Source organism: Lontra canadensis, unplaced genomic scaffold (genome assembly GCF_010015895.1).
Source record: "Lontra canadensis isolate GAN:19392208 unplaced genomic scaffold, GSC_riverotter_1.0 scaffold63, whole genome shotgun sequence".
NCBI classification, from domain to species: Eukaryota; Metazoa; Chordata; class Mammalia; order Carnivora; family Mustelidae; genus Lontra; species Lontra canadensis.
The window spans coordinates 4,207,382-4,227,693 of NW_022631057.1; the positions used below are offsets into that span (position 1 = coordinate 4,207,382).

At 37.3% G+C, this 20,312-nt stretch overlaps 1 protein-coding gene across 1 annotated transcript in view; it reads left to right on the forward strand.

Moving 5' to 3' along the window:
- Positions 1 to 18,549, forward strand: part of CFHR5 (complement factor H related 5) — a 34,918-nt gene extending 16,369 nt beyond the window's left edge. The window contains exons 8-10 of the mRNA XM_032878183.1: positions 13,732 to 13,914; positions 16,860 to 17,042; positions 18,307 to 18,549. Of these exons, the coding sequence (XP_032734074.1) occupies positions 13,732 to 13,914; positions 16,860 to 17,042; positions 18,307 to 18,503 (563 nt within the window). The 3' untranslated portion in view covers positions 18,504 to 18,549. The remainder of the gene's footprint in view (positions 1 to 13,731; positions 13,915 to 16,859; positions 17,043 to 18,306) is intronic.
- Positions 18,550 to 20,312: the final 1,763 nt, after the last annotated feature.

The window sequence follows — 20,312 nt, forward strand, 5'->3', positions numbered from 1 at the left end:
ATCTAGGTTCTTTCCATAGTTTGGCTATTGTAGACATCGCTGCTATAAATATTCAGGTGCACGTGTCCCTTTGGATCACTACGTTTGTATCTTTAGGGTAAATACCCAGTAGTGCAATTGCTGGGTCATAGGGTAGTTCTATTTTCAACATTTTGAGGAACCTCCATGCTGTTTTCCAGAGTGGTTGCACCAGCTTGCATTCCCACCAACAGTGTAGGAGGGTTCCCCTTTCGCCACATCCTTGCCAGCATCTGTCATTTCCTGACTTGTTAATTTTAGCCATTCTGACTGGTGTGAGGTGATACCTCATTGTGGTTTTGATTTGTATTTCCCTGATGCCGAGTGATATGGAGCACTTTTTCATGTGTCTGTTGGCCATCTGGATGTCTTCTTTGCAGAAATGTCTGTGCATGTCCTCTGCCCATTTCTTGATTGGATTATTTGTTCTTTGGGTGTTGAGTTTGCTAAGTTCTTTATAGATTTTGGACACTAGCCCTTTATCTGATATGTCATTTGCAAATATCTTTTCCCATTCTGTCAGTTGTCTTTTGGTTTTGTTACCTGTTTCCTTTGCTGTGCAAAAGCTTTTGATCTTGATAAAATCCCAATAGTTCATTTTTGTCCTTGCTTCCCTTGCAAGATGTTGCTGCGGCTGAGGTCAAAGAAGTTGCTGCCTGTGTTCTCCTCAAGGATGTTGATGGATTCCTTTCTCACATTGAGATCCTTCATCCATTTTGAGTCTATTTTCATGTGTGGTGTAAGGAAATGATCCAATTTCATTTTTCTGCATGTGGCTGTCCAATTTTCTCAACAGCATTTATTGAAGAGGTTGTCTTTTTTCCATTGGACATTCTTTCCTGCTTTGTCGAAGATTAGTTGACCATAGAGTTGAGGGTCTATTTCTGGGCTCTCTATTCTGTTCCATTGATCTATGTGTCTGTTTTTGTGCCAGTACCATGCTGTCTTAATGATGACAGCTTTGTTATAGATCTTGAAGTCCGGAATTGTGATGCCACCAACTTTGGCTTTCTTTTTCAATATTCCTTTGCTATTCGAGTTTTTTTCTGGTTCCATATAAATTTTAGGATTATTTGTTCCATTTCTTTTAAAAAAATGGATGGTACTTTGATAGGAATTGCATTAAATGTGTAGATTGCTTTAGGCAGCATAGACATTTTCACAATATTTATTCTTCCAATCCAGGAGCATGGAACATTTTTCCATTTCTTTGTGTCTTCCTCAATTTCTTTCATGAGTACTTTATAGTTTTCTGTGTATAGATTCTTAGTCTCTTTGGTTAGGTTTATTCCTAGGTATCTTATAGTTTTGGGTGCAATTGTAAATGGGATTGACTCCTTAATTTCTCTTTCTTCTGTCTTGTTGTTGGTGTAGAGAAATGCAACTGATTTCTGTGCATTGATTTTATACCCTGACACTTTACTGAATTCCTGTACAAGTTCTAGCAGTTTTGGAGTGGAGTCTTTTGGGTTTTCCACATATAGTATCATATCATCTGCAAAGAGTGATAGTTTGACTTCTTCTTTGCCGATTTGGATGCCTTTAATTTCCTTTTGTTGTCTGATTGCTGAGGCTAGGACTTCTAGTACTATGTTGAATAGCAGTGGTGATAACGGACATCCCTGCCGTGTTCCTGACCTTAGCGGGAAAGCTTTCAGTTTTTCTCCATTGAGAATGATATTTGCGGTGGGTTTTTCATAGATGGCTTTGATAATATTGAGGTATGTGCCCTCTATCCCTACACTTTGAAGAGTTTTGATCAGGAAGGGATGCTGTACTTTGTCAAATGCTTTTTCAGCATCTATGGAGAGTATCATATGGTTCTTGTTCTTTCTTTTATTTTTATTTATATATTTATATTTATTTTTTATATTTTATATTTATTTTTTATATTTATATTTATATTTTATTTTATTTTATTTCTATTTTTTGGAACAGTTTCATGAGAATAGGAATTAGTTCTTCTTTAAATGTTTGGTAGAATTCCCCTGGGAAGCCGTCTGGCCCTGGGCTTTTGTTTGTTTGGAGATTTTTGATGACTGTTTCAATCTCCTTACTGGTTATGGGTCTGTTCAGGCTTTCTATTTCTTCCTGGTTCAGTTGTGGTAGTTTATATGTCTCTAGGAATGCATCCATTTCTTCCAGATTGTCAAATTTGTTGGCGTAGAGTTGCTCATAGTATGTTCTTATAATTGTCTGTATTTCTTTGGTGTTAGTTGTGATCTCTCCTCTTTCATTCATGATTTTATTTATTTGGGTCCTTTCTCTTTTCTTTTTGATAAGTCTGGTCAGGGGTTTATCGATCTTATTAATTCTTTCAAAGAACCAGCTCCTAGTTTCATTGATTTGTTCTATTGTTTTTTTGGTTTCTATTTCATTGATTTCTGCTCTGATCTTTATGATTTCTCTTCTCCTGCTGGGTTTAGGGTTTCTTTCTTGTTCTTTCTCCAGCTCCTTTAGGTGGAGGGTTAGGTTGTGTACCTGAGACCTTTCTTGTTTCTTGAGAAAGGCTTGTACCGCTATATATTTTCCTCTCAGGACTGCCTTTGTTGTGTCCCACAGATTTTGAACCGTTGTGTTTTCATTATCATTTGTTTCCATGAATTTTTTCAATTCTTCTTTAATTTCCTGGTTGACCCATTCATTCTTTAGAAGGATGCTGTGTAGTCTCCATGTATTTGGGTTCTTTCCAAATTTCCTCTTGTGATTGAGTTCTAGCTTCAGAGCATTGTGGTCTGAAAATATGCAGGGAATGATCCCAATCTTTTGATACCGGTTGAGACCAGATTTAGGACCGAGGATGTGATCTATTCTGGTGAATGTTCCATGTGCACTAGAGAAGAATGTGTATTCTGTTGCTTTGGGATGAAATGTTCTGAATATATCTGTGATGTCCATCTGGTCCAGTGTGTCATTTAAGGCCTTTATTTCCTTGTTGATCTTTTGCTTGGATGATCTGTCCATTTCAGTGAGGGGAGTGTTAAAGTCCCCTACTATTACTGTATTATTGTTGATGTGTTTCTTTGATTTTGTTATTAATTGGTTTATATAGTTGGCTGCTCCCACGTTAGGGGCATAGATATTTAAAATTGTTAGATCTTCTTGTTGGACAGATCCTTTGAGTATGATATAGTGTCCTTCCTCATCTTATAGTCTTTGGCTTAAAATCTAATTGATCTGATATAAGGATTGCCACTCCTGCTTCTTCTGATGTCCATTAGCATGGTAAATTCTTTTCCACCCCCTCACTTTAAATCTGGAGGTTTCTTCGGGTTTAAAATGAGTTTCTTGTAGCAACATATAGATGGGTTTTGTTTTTTTATCCATTCTGATACCCTGTGTCTTTTGATTGGGGCATTTAGCCCATTAACATTCAGGGTAACTATTGAGAGATATGAATTTAGTGCCATTGTATTGCCTGTAAGGTGACTGTTATTGTATATTGTCTCTGTTCCTTTCTGATCTACTACTTTTAGGGTTTCTCTTTGCTTAGAGGACCCCTTTCAATATTTCCTGTAGAGCTGGTTTGGTGTTTGCAAATTCTTTCAGTTTTTGTTTGTCCTGGAAGCTTTTAACCTCTCCTTCTATTTTCAATGATAGCCTAGCTGGATATAGTATTCTTGGCTGCATGTTTTTCTCGTTTAGTACTTTGAATATATCATGCCAGCTCTTTCTGGACTGCCAGGTCTCTGTGGATAAGTCTGCTGGCAATCTAATATTTTTACCATTGTATGTTACAGACTTCTTTTCCTGGGCTGCTTTCAGGATTTTCTCTTTGTCACTAAGACTTGTAAATTTTACTATTAGGTGATGGGGTGTGGACCTATTCTTATTGATTTTGAGGGGGTTTCTCTGAACCTCCTGGATTTTGATGGTTGTTCCCTTTGCCATATTGGGGAAATTCTCTCCAATATACCTTCTGCTCCCCTCTCTCTTTCTTCTTCTTCTGGAATCCTGATTATTCTAATGTTGTTTTGTCTTATGGTGTCACTTATCTCTCGAATTCTGCCCTCATGGTCCAGTAGCTGTTTGTCCCTCTTTTGCTCAGCTTCTTTATTCTCTGTCATTTGGTCTTCTATATCGCTAATTCTTTCTTCTGCCTCATTTATCCTAGCAGTGAGAGCCTCCATTTTTGATTGCACCTCATTAATAGCTTTTTTGATTTCAACTTGGTTAGATTTTATTTCTTTTATTTCTCCAGAAAGGGCTTTTATATCTCCCGAGAGGGTTTCTCTAATATCTTCCATGCCTTTTTCGAGCCCGGCTAGAACCTTGAGAATCGTCATTCTGAACTCTAGATCTGACATATTACCAATGCCTGTATTGATTAGGTCCCTAGCCTTTGGTACTGCCTCTTGTTCTTTTTTTTGTGGTGAATTTTCCACCTTGTCATTTTGTCCAGATAAGAGTATATGAAGGAGCAAGTAAAATACTAAAAGGGTGGCAATAACCCCAGGAAAATATGCTTTAACCAAATCAGAAGAGATCCCAAATCGTGAGGGGGGAGAAAGGGGATAAAAAGAGGTTCAGAAAGAAAAAAAAAAAAAAGAAACAATTAAAAAAAGAAAACGAAAAAGAAAAAATATAAAAAGGAAAAAATATATATATTAGATAAGCTAGTTAAAAAACATTAAAAAAGAAAAGGGTAAAAGTTAAAAAAATTTAGCAGAAGAGAAAAAAAAATTTTTGAAAAAGAAAAAAAAATTAAATTAACTGCAAGTCTAAAGAATCATGGGGAGAAAGCCATGAGTTCCGTGCTTTGCTTTCTCCTCCTCTGGAATTCTGCTGCCCTCCTTGGTATTGAAACTACACTCCTTGGTAGGTGAACTTGGTCCTGGATGGGTTTCTTGTTGATCTTCTGGGGAAGAGCCTGTTGTAGTGATTCTCAAGTGTCTTTGCCCCAGGCAGAGTTGCACCGCCCTTACCAGGGGCCAGGCTGAGTAATCCGCTCGGGTTTGCTTTCAGGAGCTTTTGTTCCCTGAGCGCTTTCCGTAGAGTTCCGGAGGACGGGAATGAAGATGGCGGCCTCCCAGTCTCCGGCCCAGAGGAGCCGAGAGCCTGGGGCCCCACTCCTCAGTGTGCCCTCAGAGAATAGCGCCCAATTACTCCTGTCACCCTGGCCTCCGGCCGCGCTCCGAGCTGACCGAGCCTGCGACCGGTTCAAGGTAACCCCGAGCTTAGAGCTCACTCCTCTGCTCTGTCTCTGTAGCCGGCTTCCCCGTTCTAATACCTGCAAGCTCTGCGACACTCAGACACCCCCCAATCCTTCTGTGACCCTGCGGGACCTGAGGCCACGTTGACCCCGCGTGGGCTTCACCCCGGTTAAGCCTCTGGAGCGATGTCCGTCAGCGGAACAGACTTTTAAAAGTCCTGATTTTGTGTCCGTTGCTCCGCCGCTTGCCGTGAGCCGGCCCCTCCCCGTGCGGTCTATCTTCCCGTCGCTTTGGATTCACTTCTCCGCCAGTCCTACCTTTCAGAAAGTGGTTCATTTTCTGTTTCTAGAATTGCTGTTCTTCTCTTCAATCTCCCGTTGGATTTTTAGGTGTTTGCAATCTTTAGATAAGCTATCTAGCTGATCTCCCACTACATGAAGTAGTCTCAGCCTGCTACTTCTCCGCCATCTTGACTCCTCCCCCCCAATATGTAATTTTTAAGTTGATGGTGAAGTTTGACACTCAGAACACTATTTTCAGACAAATATTATCATTTAAAAACCCTTGCCCTGATGGAGTAAGCTCATTTTTACTCTATTACAATTTCTAGAAATCATAAAAGAAAAAAGAGAACTGTAAAAACAGAAAACTCAGTCTTCAATGACATTAGGAAAAAACTAAAACCCAAATGACATCGTGAAGTATAACTAACAGATACTATAAATTCTGGACCAAAAGTAGAAAGTAGGGAAGGAAAATTATCTGATTAAGAAATTATTTTCCTAATATTGAGTCTCACATTCCTCAAAGGTTTATTTTCAAATTATTTGAGCAACAGGACTATAAATTAGAAACAGTTATAAAATGAGCACCATGTTAAATTAAAATAAACCAGATATAGAGAAGATATAGTGCTTACAGAGAAATCACAATAAAACAGAGAAAATAGAGTAGACTTCAGACTTCTCACCAACAATATAAGAAGTAAGAATAAACACAGTAATATCTCCAAAGTGCTTAAAGGAAATAATGACAACCAATTGTTCTCTATACCAAAATTACTTATTAGTACATATGATTATGATGATTACAAAATAAATTTTTAAACATAGAAAAGACCAAGAGAATTTACCACTCAAAATCATCCTTTGATAGGAAAGGAATAAAATGAAACAAGATGGTATTGGGAAGGAGACAAACCATAAGAGACTCTTAATCTCTCAAAACGAACTGAGGGTTTCCGGGGGGAAGGGGTAGGGAGAGCGTGTTTGGGTTATGGACATTGGGGAGGGTATGTGCTATGGTGAGTGCTGCAAAGTGTGTAAACCTGGCGATTCACAGACCTGTACCCCTGGGGCTAATAATACATTATATGTTAATAAAAAAAAAAAGAAGAGCGATCTGAAAAAAAAAATCATCCTTTGAAAGAAGTCATATAAAATATATACCAATCACCAAGATGAAGTATTAATTCTTAACAAAAGTATGTGATGTCATTAGAAATTGTGAGTAAAATGTAGAAAATGTTAAATTTAAGTAAGCAATAATTTCAAGAAGATAAGGTAGCTAATTTTTTAAAAATAAGTAAAATGTTTTTATTTTTATTAAATTTCTTTATTCAATATAATTTTATTCTTATATAAGGAAGAAATATTGTTCTGAGAGTTTCAAGAATTATAAAGCCTTTTCCATGCCCATGGAATGTTTACTTAAATTAACCACTTACTGTGCATTAAATAATTCTTACAAGTTTCAAATACTAATACCTATTGATCACTTTCTATAACCACAGAAAAATAATATTTAAAATAATAACATTTGTCTACTTCCCTGCCCTTCATTTTGTGAAATAATTCACTTCCAAATGACTTGATAAATACTAAGAACTACATAATATTGTAAGAACATGTGGTAAAACCTATGAAATGCAACCTAACCAAAATTTGGAGTGACATTCATAGTCTTAAAAAAATAAGCTTGGAGATATCTATCTATCTATCTATCTATCTCCCCCCAAGCTAAGAAAAGTAAACTCCAGATAGTAGGAGGTAAATAATACAAGTCAAAGTAGTGTGAATGAAATAGAATATTTTACTTACAGCTGATCCATGGAATAATACTAATTTTGGAAAAGATTAATAAGCAGACCTTCTAATCAATTCTACTCTAGTCAAGAAGAATAGTGGGCAGGTCCAAATAGACATTTCTATAACCAAAAAAGCAGACAAAAATACGAATATAGGAAAAATAATATAAGAATAAAATTTTGAAAATAAAGAAATTAAAAACATAATTGAAAAGGAAAACACAATGAAAAGGACATTTACAGATCTTGGGAGAATGCTGTTTCTGGAGATTACCCTTATCCAGGGATTTGCCTTACAAGTTGCCTTGACAAAACTCTACCAGCCCTCAATTTTGAGTCCTTTTCTCCATTAGAGTTATTTCACTCCCCACAGTTGACTTTTCTGGGAGAGCCCTTTTAAGGCAACCCACAGCTAGCTTTTTCCCATGGGTTCAATTCTAGCCACTAAGATTTGGAAATGGAGAAAATCACCAGTGCAGCTATGTGTTTTAGGCGTTTTATCAGACAGACCACTTCAGTTAATCTTAAATTTTAACTGGGTCAGAGACTATTCCCTGTACCATTAATTCCATGGAAAAAGCAGATGTTTAGAACCTTCCTGTTTTTACTTGGCTTAAGTTGAACGGAAGTTCCCCCTTCTCTCTCCCGTGATATAACATGCAGACAGCACTTTTTAAAGAAACCTTCACTACTGGCTCTTTAAAACTCATTTCTTTTGCTTCTCAAGAATGTCTGTAATACTATTTTAAAGGTGACAGTATATTTTATAATCTCTTGGCATGTGTTATAAAGGTTTCTATCATCTCACTTTTTTATCTTATATTTTATTTTATCTTGTTTTATTTTTGGGTGGGGGAGAGAGCACAGCTGGCATAGAGTAGGGGGAGGGGCAGAGGGAGAGAGAGAATCCCATGCAGACTCCGTGCTAAGCACGGAGCCTGACCCGGGGCTCCATTTCAGGACGCTGATCAGGATCACAACCTGAGCTGGAATCAAGAGTCAGCCACCCAACTGACTGAGCTGCCTGGGTGCCTCTATTATCTTACTTTACATCTTGGTATAATTGAATTTGGAAGACCAGGCAAAGGAAATAAGAGTATTCTTTTAATGCTCTGTGTTGTATATGCAAACATATATGGGTCTCAAAACATCATAGTCCATGAAAAAAGCAAGTTGTCTTACAATATGCTATAGCATAGCCCTTATAAATGCTAAAAAAAATAAATTCACAGACACTAATAATATATTAAATATGGATTCATATGTATGTGTTTAGAGTAGAAAATAAAAACTGGAAATTAAACACATTTGGTAGGGTAGAAGGAAAAATGAAATAAGCAGGGTTACAAAAGTAACGTTACTACATCTGTAGAATTTAGTTTCTTTTATTAAGAAAAGGAAGAAGATAATGTTACTTATACTCTGAAAATGAGAAAAAATCAAGATAAACTATAAAATTATAGTTTAAACAAAAAGTCTATCAGCTAAGAAACTAATTGGTGAAATTCCAGAAATTCTCTCCAAGGAAAAAAGAAAGTCACGTTGCTGCTTTCATCCTTCCTGGAATGGTGAGAGGGTGAGAAACCTACCAGAAACATAAACATAAATAAAATAGTAGAGTTTTTAAAGAATATTGTAAGTGGAATGAAGGCTTGCATGACTTAAAATTTCTAAGAGATCAGAAACAAACAAACAAACAAACATGTGTCAGTCTTTTCCAAGTATCCTGATAACATCTGATGTTAAGGCAAGAAAATCGAAATACAGCATCCAGGAAGTCTGTCTTTCCCCAGTCTTAATGCTGAGATGACTTCAGATTGTTCACCTGTCTTCCCCTTGAGTTCTCTTTGGAGTCCCGAGTTCCCTTTCCAAACAATATTTCTTGGTCAGTTTCTTCATCTTGGCAAAATCTACACAAAAAAATCTTGGGAAAAAGAGAATGTGATTATTGTTTTATTGCTACTTAAAAATCCCAAAATTTTTTGTGTAATTTTTTTTTTTACTTCCTGACAGGTCCTTTCTCCTTTCGAGTCTACTCATACCTTTATCTCCATTTGGGGAGAAAAGGTATTTTCTGCCAAATGACAAAAAAATATCCTGCCACTCTCATTCCTTATGATGCTTTATGTTTGTCTAAGAGAGCTACTCAAGTGACTTTGGGAAAAACATACCTGCCTATGTGGAGAAGCAGCAGCTTTTAAGATTATACCTCAGTGGTCTTTCATTCATTAACCTTATTATCATATCTTTTACATTAATAAATATTCTGCATGGTTGATTTAACATTAGAACCTAAATATGGTTTTATATTAGATAAGGCAGTACATAATGTTCCATTGCCCGTTGCCAGATTACTGATAGTTTTTAATACTAAAAACACTATATAGGGACGCCTGGGTGGCTCAGTTGGTTAAGCGGCTGCCTTCGGCTCAGGTCATGATCCCCGAGTCCTGGGATCGAGTCCCACATCGGGCTCCTTGCTCAGGAGGGAGCCTGCTTCTCGCTCTGCCTCTGCCTGCCACTCTATCTGCCTGTGCTCACTCTCTCTCTCTCTCTCTCTCTCTCTCTGACAAATAAATAAATAAAATCTTTTTAAAAAAAACACTATATAAAATTTATAGAACACACTAGCAGTGGTATTTAGAATCCCCCAATTACCCAATATGAGTTAGATAAAAATAATAAAAAATTTGATTTATTGTATCAACTTGATTTTCTTAAAGGTTGTACTTACTGATAATGAAATTATCTTTCCAGAGTGAGGACAAAAATTAGGAGGAGGCCTTCCTGAAAGTTGAGAGAAGAGTCTAATAAGAATTTTGGGAGGTAATGGTGGGTGGCAGGTAGAGATTAGGTGAGGACATTAACAAGTGGCAAATATCTGTCACAGGAAATGTCAGACTTATTCTTAAGAAAGACAACAAAGTCCTTCATTTTACAAATCAGGAATACAAGGCACCAAGAAGTCACTTGGTCAAAATCAAAACTGGAATTTGTTTCTAGTTTCTTCTATCAGTGCTGTTTCAACTACACTGTATCTATCCTAAGTTGAAATTTCTTTCTTTCTTTTTTTTTCTTAAAGATTTATTTATTTGTTTTATTTATTTTCAGCATAACAGAATTCATTGTTTTTGCACCACACCCAGTGCTCCATGCAATACGTGCCCTCCTTAATACCCACCAACTGGCTCCCCCAACCTCCCACCCGCCCCTCTTCAAAATGCTCAGATTGTTTTTCAGAGTCCACAGTCTCTCATGGTTCACCTCCCCTTCCAATTTCCCTCAACTCCCATCTCCTCTCCATCTCCCTATGTCCTCCATGTCATTTGTTATGCTCCACAAATAAGCGAAACCATATGATACTTGACTCTCTCTGCTTGATTTATTTCACTCAGCATAATCTCTTCCAGGCCCATCCATGTTGCTACAAAAGTTGGGTACTCATCCTTTCTGATGGAGGCATAATACTCCATAGTGTATATGGACCACATCTTCCTTATCCATTCGTCCATTGAAGGGCATCTTGGTTCTTTCCACAGTTTGGCAACCGTGGCCATTGCTGCTATAAACATTGGGGTACAGATGGCCCTTCTTTTCACTACATCTGTATCTTTGGAGTAAATACCCACTAATGGCAGGGTCATAGGGAAGCTCTATTTTTAATTTCTTGAGGAATCTCCACACTGTTCTCCAAAGTGGCTGCACCAACTTGCATTCCCACCAACAGTGTAAAGACATGTCCATACTTCAATAAGGAAAGTAAGTTGGACAACTGACATAATTATGTATATTTTTTTACCTCAATATAAAAGCAATGATATTTATATGATATTTGAACATTTAACTTGGTTAGTTGGGACTTTGCTTACAATTTTTTAAATTATTTATATGCTTGAGGTTACAGACAACGTCAGCCTCCCTATTTCCCTGCATTGGGACTTCTAGGAGGTAGACAGCAGGTGGTTGCTGACTCCCAGGATTAGTATCACAGACCTTGGTGCCCTTCCAAGAGTCTTAATGAAATCTACCAAGTATTCATCCTTGTGATTTTGTATTTATATAAAAATATTTGAGTACCTAAACAAAAATTAATAAATGACACACAAAATTCCTCAACAAAGAGAAAAAGACAAGTAGGAAAATTTCTACATAGTAAAGCCCCATCCATCTGCTGAATGTGCCTGGTCTTCTTTTCATGTGCTTTCCATAGCTTGTCCTCTAGCCTGTGAATCAGACTTTACTAAATGAAAATGTACAATGACAGTAATACCAGGCTAATCTTTTTTTTTAAAAGATTTACTTATTTATTTTAGAGAGAGAGCACAAGTGGGAGGGGCAGAGGGAAATGGAGAGAAGATCCCAAGCCAACTCTGTGCTGAGTTTGGAGCCTGATGTGGGGCTTGATCTCAGGACCCTGAGATCATGACCTAAATCAAAATCAAAGTGCCTTCACTCACCCTATAAGGGCCTATTCAGCCAGAGCAGCCTCACCCCGGTTGAACTGCCATTTTGTTGTAAAACCTAAATTGACCTTGCCCTCCCCCATGGGGAACTTATTTAAAAGCAAGTCTGGGAAACCAGTCCCACGTAACAAAGTCCAAATACAAGGGTGGGTCAGGCCAGGTGGAGGTATTCAATCAGTGGGGGCGCACACTGTCTCCTAGCTACCAAGGAGTATGGGCCCCGCCCTTTGGGCACCTTTTGGGCACCAATTCTGAACTAGGTGATAGGCTGATTTAAATGTCTACTAGGATAAATTGTAATTCAATTGGTCACCTAGCAACACTGTGGAGTTTCCTGTGTGTGTTACAATCTCATTGGCCACCTGTGTGTGGCCAGGCCCAACCACATGGCATTTGCTCTATAAAAGTTAGTCTGGAAAGCAGGGAGGGGTCGGTCTCTTTGACGGTCGGTCTGATTCCTGATGCTTGGCGCGAAATAAAGCTTTGCTTGACCTTCGCTTTGTATCAGTCTCGCTCCTTTAATCACGGACCCATTATTGGGGTACCCAATTTTGGGGGGACCCAACAACCCCAAGATCAGGCTAAAATGTCAGGCTTATCTTCATTTTCTTTTGAAGGGTGAGTTATTAAGCCAAAACAGTTCATGAAAGACCAGCCTTATTAAAGGTTGACTGGAATAATGATGCCACTGGAATTAAATTCTTTTATGTCACATATTTCTCAAACCAACAAATAAATAGGGCAACTCATATAGAACTTAGGCATGAGTGGTCCCACCTCCCAGACACCCCTCTAGTTTTTCACAGAAATAATTTTTGCTTAGAGGATTTGCAGCATATAATTCTAGTGTGTCTGTCTTCCCTTGAAAAAATAAACAACAACCTAATGTAAAATTCAGGTTTCAGAGACTATGTGTGTATTTTGGCTGAATTTATATTGATCTTAGATTCTATTTTAAGATAATTTTTGAAATATTTACTCTATTGTCATATTTTTAAATGTACTTAAACAAGAGATACTAGCTCATTCTTCTGTCTTGGTTTTAAAAGAAAACAGTATAGTGGGAATTAAAAACTATCTAATAACTTATTTTTAATTATTTTGAAGGGAATTGCCACTAGACAGCAACACCTATCCTGGGGGAAAAAAAAAATGAGCTGAAGGAGAACACTTTATCAGCCCAGGTCAGGAGGTGGGATGTGGCTCAGATAATGATATTTTAGCATCCAAATTGACCATTTAAAATTTTTTCCCTTAGAATAAACCAAGCCATCAAAATGAAGTTCATTCCTACTCAAACAGAGGTGTTCTAATTACATCAATTGCCAGTCATTGTCATGTTTAGAACAAAAGGCAAATCATGAAAATCTTTCATTGAGGTCAAGGGTTAGGTTATTAGGGGAAGTCTTCATTGGTTTTATCATTACTATTACCATTTTAATTTTTTTGTTTTAACTTGTTTGAATCACACGTACATAACTTTTAAATCATATGAGTTAGCTAGAAAAAATGTAAAAGGGTTAATTTAAAAATTATATAAGAGTACTGATGGAATAATGAATAGGAAATAGAAGGGAATACCAGAAAAATTTTAATCCAGTGGTTATAGCACAAAAGTGCTTTACAAACCATAAATTATGTTAAGATAAAGTATATTTGGGGCACCTGGGTGGCTCAGTGGGTTAAGCCTTTGCCTTTAGATTAGGTCATGATCTCAGGGTCCTGGGATAGAGCCCCACATCAGGCTCTCTGCTCAGTGGGGAGCCGGCTTCCCCTCTCTCTGCTTTTCTGCCTACTTGTGATCTCTGTCTGTCAAATAAATAAATAAATAAATCTTTTAAAAAAGATAAAGTATATTTGTTACTATAGCATCATATGTATACACACACACACACACACCCCCGAGGGAGTTACTCGTTATTGGATGTTCCACTATACTGAAATATTATCTTGTTGAGATGTTTTTCCTTGGCTTTTATTAGTGAAATAATTGAATTCCAAACTTTTTTAGGAAAATGGAGAGAATTCTGCCCACCTCCACCTCAGATACCTAATGCTCAGAAAATGCTAACCACAGTGAATTATCGGAATAAAGCAAAAGTAGCCATTCTCTGCAAAGAAAATTATCTACTTCATGGACCAAGAGAAATTGTGTGTATAGATGGACAATGGCAGTCCTTACCACAGTGTATTGGTTAGTAGTTTATTTCTAATGCTACTTAAAAAGTGTTTACTAATCTCCTTTGTTTTATCTAAAGAACAGGAAAAAGAACTTGTGATTTATTTATTGCACTTATTATTCTAAAGCATTAAATTGTCATCTAGTTATCCAGTTCTGTGACTTTCAAAAACTGTTCCTCTATGAAGTACTTGCAACAGTGGCCACAGAAGAAGCAAGTTTGAGATCTCTACTGGATACCCACTTCTATTAAGTATATTTACTTGACAGGTGTATAATGGACAATACAGAAATGGTCAGGGCTAAGATGTAAATTTGGCAACCATAAGTATATAGAATATCTAAAGCTATAGGACTGGATGGGACCACACAGAGAATTCAAATGGCTAAATAAGAGAGAAGGTCAAAGGGACAGCCTTGGCGACTCTCCATTATTAGAGATCTGGGAAATGAGAGGCAGCCAGATAGAGTTGTGGAAGAAAAACTAGGGAAGGCTGATAAAATGATTCTAGGACACAATTACATTGTGTGTGTATGTGTGTGTGTGTGTGTGTGTGTGTGTGAGTGTGCATGTGTGCTTGTGTGTGTAGGGGGATTCCCCCACATCCAACAAGCAAATCTTGGACACCTGTTGGGTGTCCTACAATTCACCCAAGTTCTGACACTGTCTTATCCACCCAGAGATAGCTTTAGATGTGACAGGTCAAAAATGCCCTCTTAGAAGACTACTCCTTGTACCCCCACTTCAGAGGCCAGTTCCATGTCTAGGTTGCCATCTGTGTCTTTGACTGACTGGCTATACATCAGAGGTTCCAACAACCCCTCTCCTTGAGTTTGATTAATGTGCTAAAGCAACTCACAGAACTCAGAGAAATGTTTTACTTACTAGATTATGGTTTTATTATAAAAAGACTTGCCTCAGGAACAGCCAGATGGAAGAGATGTATAAGGCAGGGTATGGGGAAAGAGCAAGAACTTCCATGCTCTCTTTAGCCCACACTTTTTCCCCACATCTCCACAAGATCACCACCCCAGAAACTTTAGAACCATGTCCTTTTGGAGTTTTATGGAGGCTTCATTACATAGGCAGATTGATTAAAACTTTAGCCATTGGTGATTGATTCAAACCTCCAGTCCCTCCAGAAAGTTCCACCTTCTAATCACATGGTTAGTTCTCCTCGCAACCACCCTATCCTCCGGTTACCTTTGAGTTTCCCAAAATTCGTCTCATTGACATAACAAAAGACACATGTACTGCTCTCATCACTTGGGAAATCCCGAGAGTTTTAGGACCTATGTTCCAGCAATGGGGAGAAAAACCAAATATTTATCATAAACCACATTACCAGAGCTGGTGTCCTAGAAGCAATGCCAAGGACATATTGCAAAATATCATTCAACAGGACAGCGAACATGTCAGAGACTACCTAGAACGAGACAAGTTGACTGATAGTTGAACAAATAATTTAGCTACCTAAAGTAATTGGTAACTTTGCTTAGTTATTTCAGTAGGGGGGAATATTTATTTGCAGTGTGTTCAAGAGAGGATGTGAGGTGATTAAGTCCGATCAGGGAGGCTAGGAAACAAGTAGTTTTGCTCTCACGGGCATAGGGAAATGAGGCAGTAACTAGATGGGGGGTGGGGGGGCAGGTATGGATAAGAGGAAATTTTACCTTACTCAGTTGTGACATTTTCAGCTTGTTTGTATATTGGTGAATGATTTGGCAGGTAAGGAGAAATTGATAATACAGACAAAAGGGGACAATTCATGGAGTAGGGTCTTGGCTGAATTTAAAGGGGAAGGAATCTAATGCTCCCATGAAAGAGTTAGTCTGAGAAAAATGCAGAACTAATAACTCAGTGAAACAAGAGGTAGAAGAAATTTGGGATAAGAGTATTTATTTGGCCATTTCTTATCTATATCTTTGGTGATGTATGGGAAGAGAAATCAGTACAATGGAATGTATCCCCCCCATTCCTTTTTTTCTTTTTTTTAAGATTTATGTGTTTATTTGAGAGAGAGAGAGAGCAAGCAGAGGAAGGTGCAGAGGGAGAGAGAATCTCCAGCAGACTCCTCACGGAGCGTGGCGCCCAGTGTGGGGCTCAATCTCACAACCCTGAAATCATGACCTAAGCAGAAATCAAGAGTCAGGGGCTTCACCAACAGAACCACCCAATTGCCCCTGCTCCCCAGCCATTCTTTTTAAAAAAGATTTTATTTATTTACTTGAAAGAGAGAGAGAATGAGAGAGAGCCTGAGAGTGGGGTGAGGGGCAGAAGGAGAAGCAGACTCCCCGCTCAGCAGGGAGCCTGATGTGGGACTCGATCCCTGGACTCTGGCATTGTGACCTGGGCTGAAGGCAGAAACCTAACTGACTCAGCCGCCCAGGCGCCCTATCCCAGCTACTCTTAAAATGAAGTTCAAACATTTATTGACAGAGAAAGATGCTGTGTTATTATTTGGAATCAGAAAACAAATGGGAAATAGTATGTCAATAATTCATTTCAGTAGAACTATGAGTTTATGATCATGTACTGATAGGCACATTCTATTTGCATAAAATAACAGTAGTCCCAGAGAATAGAAGTGGAAAGGGAGTTTTTTATTTTTACCTTTCCTGTTTAAATAAAATTTTTTATGAAGATGGCGGAGAGTAGACCAGATAAGATTTACTTATCTGTTCCTTTTGCTTTAAATAAAAACTATTTTTAATACTTATACTTGCATGTCCTTATAATACATATATACTTAATACTTCAGTGTATTTTACTTTAGGGTAAAAAGAACCACTATAATAGTTTTGGCTATCAGGTTGTATTATCAAAATTATATAATCAGATACTTGAGCTCTCAGACATCATAGAAGACATTGAAGATATAATATAAGGAGATTTATTTGTACTATTTTAAACTACATGTTGGTTTTCTATCAACACATAAATGTTATTTACTTTCCAGAGTCCACACTATATTGTGGTCCCCCTCCACCTGTTAGCAATGGAGACATCACCTCATTCCCATTACCAGTATATCCTCCAGGATCAACAGTCCAGTACCGTTGTCAGTCTTTCTATGAGCTTCGGGGCTCCATAGATGTAATATGCAGAAATGGACAGTGGTCAGAACCACCAAAATGCCTAGGTGAGTTCTTCATGTTCTCCTGGAATCTGATATTTGTTATTCATAGTAAACTTTTCATGGACTAATTTCATAGGATGACTTCTATTTCAAGTGAATTGAGCTGAAAACCTGCCTGACATTGATCAAGCCATTTGGCAAGTATTTGGAGGAGTTAGGATTCAGACACAGCAATCTGGTCCCAAATCTCATGTATTTAAGCCTGATGTTCTGTTGGCTTCTCATCTCATGTCTACAGAAAAGTAAGGGAGAAAAAAAAAGTCAGCCTCTCCTTAACAGTACAAGGACTGGTATGTCATATGTCACCAGCAAAATACTTGGTAATGTATCTTACAGTCTCCTGGGCTTGGGCAAATCTAGGGAAGTTCCTTATGGTTGCCACTGCCTTGGATGGCTTCTCCAATCTGACCTTGGACTTATTTCATCAACTCTGAACAAGTTCCGTATCAGAGATGATGGGCTATGGACAACATGATGCTAGTAGGGACAGGGTGTACTATTTACTCAGGAGGATGCTACCTCTAAGAATGCTGAATTTAAAAAAGGAGGAGTGGACTCTGATCATGGGGGAAAGTAACACTTCTCTTCTACAGAAATCAAGGTTTCATAAAAGTCACGAACCATCAATAATTAGTTTGTGGAGAAGGAGTGCTAAACAAGTAATATAATAGCTCACTGATAGTTACCTTCAAGAATATGCTAAGTGAATACTTAAAGAGATGATTGGTTTTTATATATATTGTTATCTTCTTCAGCCAACTTTCTGTACTGTAGATCGAAATAAACTTATTTTTACTATAATATTTAGTAAGATGTTAATATATTCATGTACTCACACTGTGCACATTTTGGAAACAATGTAAAAGAGAATCCTGAGTTGGGAAAGGAGGGTGAATGAATAACATTGACCCTAATAGAACATTTTAATTTAATCCTATTTGGTATGTGGGTTTTAGGTATATAATGCATAGGAATTAAGAGCATAAGGTCTGAAGTCAAACTGCCAGTTTCCATATTCTGGCTCAAAAAACTTGCTCAATTACATGACCTTGGAAAAATTACTCAACCTTTCTGAACCCCCTTTTGCTTTTATGTAGCCCAGGGAAATGATGTGCGGTATTTAGAGAAAATGCATACAAAATACTGAGAACAGTATCTGGCAAACTCAATAAATAGTAGCTTTTAATATTCATTCATAATTTTATTTAATTCTTGGGAAGGAAAAGTTATATTATTAATAATTTATTTTTATTATTTCTTCTTTCAGATGCCTGTATAATTTCTGAAGTTAACATGAACAAAAATAATATACAGTTAAGATGGCAAGACATCAAAAAACTTTATGTGAAAACAGGGGATTTTGTTGAATTTGACTGTAAATTGCCATATAAAGCGAAGACATCAAAGGAATCTTTTCGGGTAGTCTGTCAGGAAGGGAAATTTGAATACCCCATGTGTGAATGAAACCAGCGTAGTTCCATTGAATATAATTTTAAAAAGTAGTCATACATGGGGCGCCTGGGTGGCTCAGTGGGTTAAACGTCTGCCTTCCGCTCAGGTCATGATCCTGGGATCATGACCCATCCATGGGTCATGGTCCTGGGATCGAGTCCCGCATTGGGCTCTCTGCTCAGCGGGGAGTCTGTCTCTCCCTCTGCCCTTCATCCTGCTTGTGCTCCTTCTCTCTCTGTCTCTCTCAAATAAACAAATAAAATCTTAAAAAAAGGTAATCCTACATGTATAAGTATGCATTCTTTTCTATACTTTATTCTTTCAAGTGTTGTTTATCTCAGTCTTACTTTGAATTTGGATTTTCAGAGGTTCACAAGTTTAGAAGCTGAGAGCAGTGCTTCGGGTATTAGGAGGACTACATTATACCTGGGCAAATCTTAGCACTGGGTCCCCTGTAGGTGCAGTACCCACAGAAAGTGAGCATGGGCCTCAATTCAGTTAATTCCCTCTAACCTCTTCCAACTGTCTAAAATTTCTAAGATAACTTCAATGCTTTCTGAGCCTACTTCTTCTGAAACAAAGTTGTTAATGTACTATCTGTCTTCCTAACATCATAAAAATAAAAAAAAACTATCACCTCTTGTGCTTGTAGCAAGCATTAGTAAATATTAATAAGTCCTCTAATGGGAGACTAATTATTCATCAAATACTAGATAATCCTTAAAGGCACAAATACATCATCTTCCACAAATGAGTAGAAGACTGAAATATTTACAAATCCTAGTACAGCACTTCCAGTATAGTCAAGAGGTGATAAAACATACACAAACATAAAACCATAGTTATAAGTGAAAATTATGATGTTACAATACTGCACTTATAAGATTACCTAGACATGTGTAAATACTTAGAGATGATAGGGAAGAAATACAAAGTATGGCTGTAACAATTCAATGTAGTTTGAGGTTAGTAGGTTAAGAAATTAAATACTTGCAAATTTTTATATTTCCTATATTTTATAATTTTTCATTTTGAATTATATTACTATTACAGTTAGATGAAAGTCATCAAGAACTGTGATTAGAGACCAAGAAAGGAGAAGATGAGAGTATAAAGACCCTGTAGGTCATGAAGCTGATTTCAGGGAAAAAACTCCATTATTTTTTGATGTACTATAGTTCAGGGAAATCCTGAACAGGAACTTTTAAAAATATACTTTGCATGTTCCTGTATTTTAGGTAGCATTTCATAGTTAAAATATTTTTTGGTCCACAGGTTTCTTTTTTTTCTTAAGTATCTATGAATATGCTGACAATAAATACAGGTAAAAATTAAGGCTTAAAATCTTCACGACTATGGATATAGTAATAGATTCTTCAATATGACATCAAAACATAAGCAAGCAAGAAAAAATAGACAAATTGAACTTCATCAAGATTACAAACCTTTATGCTTTAAACAATACCAATAAGAAAATGAAAGCACAACAGATATAATAGAAGAAAAGAGTTGCAAATTATATATCTGATAAGGGACTCATATCTAGAATTAAAGAACTCACCACTCAAAATAGAATGACAACCCAATTTTAAAATGAGCAAAAGATCTAAATAGACATGTCTACAAAAAAAATATATGAATGGCCAGTAAGCACATGAAAAGATACTTAACTTTATGAATCATTAAGCAAATGCAAATAAAAATCTCCATGAGATACTACTTCCCACCCACTAGAATGGCTATAATCAGTCAGATAGTAACAAGTGTTGTTAAGAATATGGACAAATTGGAACCCATATAACTGCTGATGAGAATGTAAAG